We start from the raw sequence: 1,787 nt of genomic DNA on the forward strand, positions 1-1,787 counted from the left end.
GGGATGTCCAGACTACCCATAGGAAGAGAGGACTGAGATTTCGGCTCCTGCAGCCTTACTCATCTCAGTAAGAGTGTCTGTGTGCCCCACATCCATTTCTTTGGAGCTTGTCTTTGCTTCTTCTTGATACTGCCCTCAAAGTACCGAACCTCCTCTTTCAAATATGTTCCACACTTCAACTGTCAGGAATTTCAAGCTGAAGAGGCAGCTTGCCTTAGCAGGAAAAACAGACAAATGTAAGAGTTGTGATTGTGTTTTTTAACTGTGATACCTGACTTGAAAACAGGGAGATATCCCAGTGTCTGCAGTGGGTGGAGCTGGGAAAGCCCTGGGCTTCATGGCTTGTGATCTTGGGTGACTTCCGTCACCTCTCTGGTACTCTGTGGTCAATCCATAAAGCTGGGATAACGTTTTTTTTGGGTTTTTTTCTTCACTAGGACAACATGGGTCTGGAAGGACTGTCAGGTGACAGCAAATTCAGTCCACGGACTTGGGCGCTGTACAATGTGTGGCATAATTTAATCAAATTCCATCCCAAAGCTTGTTGGGCTTCTTGCTCCTAGTACTTACCACGAGTTGCTTCCTCAGAGGGTCCCACACCTTTTCTAGCATCTCGATTAAGCTTCTAAGCTGAATATTTTCATGGCTTTTTCACATCAGGTATGAGTGTAGAATTTTAGCCCAAACAGGTTTCACATCCAGGCTGTATTCATGGGCAGTAGCTGTCTGCCTCTTTGGGTTGCTTTTTCTTCCTCTTGTAAGACAGGAGCCCCACATTTCCAGTAGCCCTTCATTGCACTTGATGTTGTGGGATGCCAAAATAATTGCAGTAGTAAGAGGAACTTACAAATTGTTACCTTACAAAGTCTACAGCTCTCAAATGCCCTGTTCTTGCTCAGTGAACATACTACCTTAAACCCATGAATAGCAATGCATTTATACCTTGAGGCATGAACATTTTATCCGTTCTGCTTTCTCTAATTAATATTTTCATTGTTAGTTTGAGGTTCAGTTGCAGACATTATAAGTTTCCCTTTCCTTTCCTCACAGAGATGATGCTGGCAGCAGAGCTGCGGTGTCAGTGCATCCAGACTGCCACAGGATTAACGCTGCCAAAGCAACTGGCCAACGTAGAAATCATTCCTGAGGGCCCACACTGCAACACTGTGGAAATCATGTAAGTAAAGTCAGCAGGCAAGAGAAGTTATGGCTTTACAAATGCTAAAGAGCTGGCTGCCCTTAAGCTTACAGTCCTCAGCCTTGTCTGCGTCCTCCTCTGACCTCCTCAGGTGCCAATATTAACCAAAATGAAATGTTCATTCCAATGCAGAGCAACACTGAAGAACAGCCAGCAAATCTGTTTAGATCCCCAGGCCAAATGGGTGAAGATCGTAATTAACAGGATTCTACAAAGGTAACTGCCAGGATTACCTTTTAACTGGAATTATTCCACCAAAGGGCATATTTTCACCAGTATAAACATCAACGTGTGTGCAATCTTCAACGCTCTTCTCTGAGACCCATTTGAATAGCGCAGGGCTAGGAATACAGGAGACTAGATTTAGTTGATCTTTGGACTAGGCAGAAGCAAGGCCTACCTGACATCTCAGTAATTTAAAACAAACAAATGAACTGTTACATGTCACACTTTTCAAACAAGTACATCGATCCAGGGTTCCTCAGGGCTGTGTGTTCAGCTCCACATCGCCAAGGGTAACGTTTGGGCTTTCTGGAGGAACTGCCTTGGAAGCAATAGAGAAGTGTTGTTTAGCACTGCCCTGTGCCAA

At 44.4% G+C, this 1,787-nt stretch overlaps 1 protein-coding gene across 1 annotated transcript; it reads left to right on the top strand.

Moving 5' to 3' along the window:
• The first annotated feature begins 443 nt into the window (after positions 1 to 443).
• Positions 444 to 1,418, top strand: LOC141743803 (interleukin-8-like). Its single transcript, XM_074588765.1, has 3 exons — positions 444 to 465; positions 1,051 to 1,177; positions 1,331 to 1,418. The coding sequence occupies exons 1-3, from the start codon at positions 444 to 446 to the stop codon at positions 1,416 to 1,418; spliced, it is 237 nt and encodes a 78-aa protein (XP_074444866.1).
• Positions 1,419 to 1,787: the final 369 nt, after the last annotated feature.

This window comes from Larus michahellis, chromosome 5 (assembly GCF_964199755.1).
Source record: "Larus michahellis chromosome 5, bLarMic1.1, whole genome shotgun sequence".
Taxonomy (NCBI): Eukaryota; Metazoa; Chordata; class Aves; order Charadriiformes; family Laridae; genus Larus; species Larus michahellis.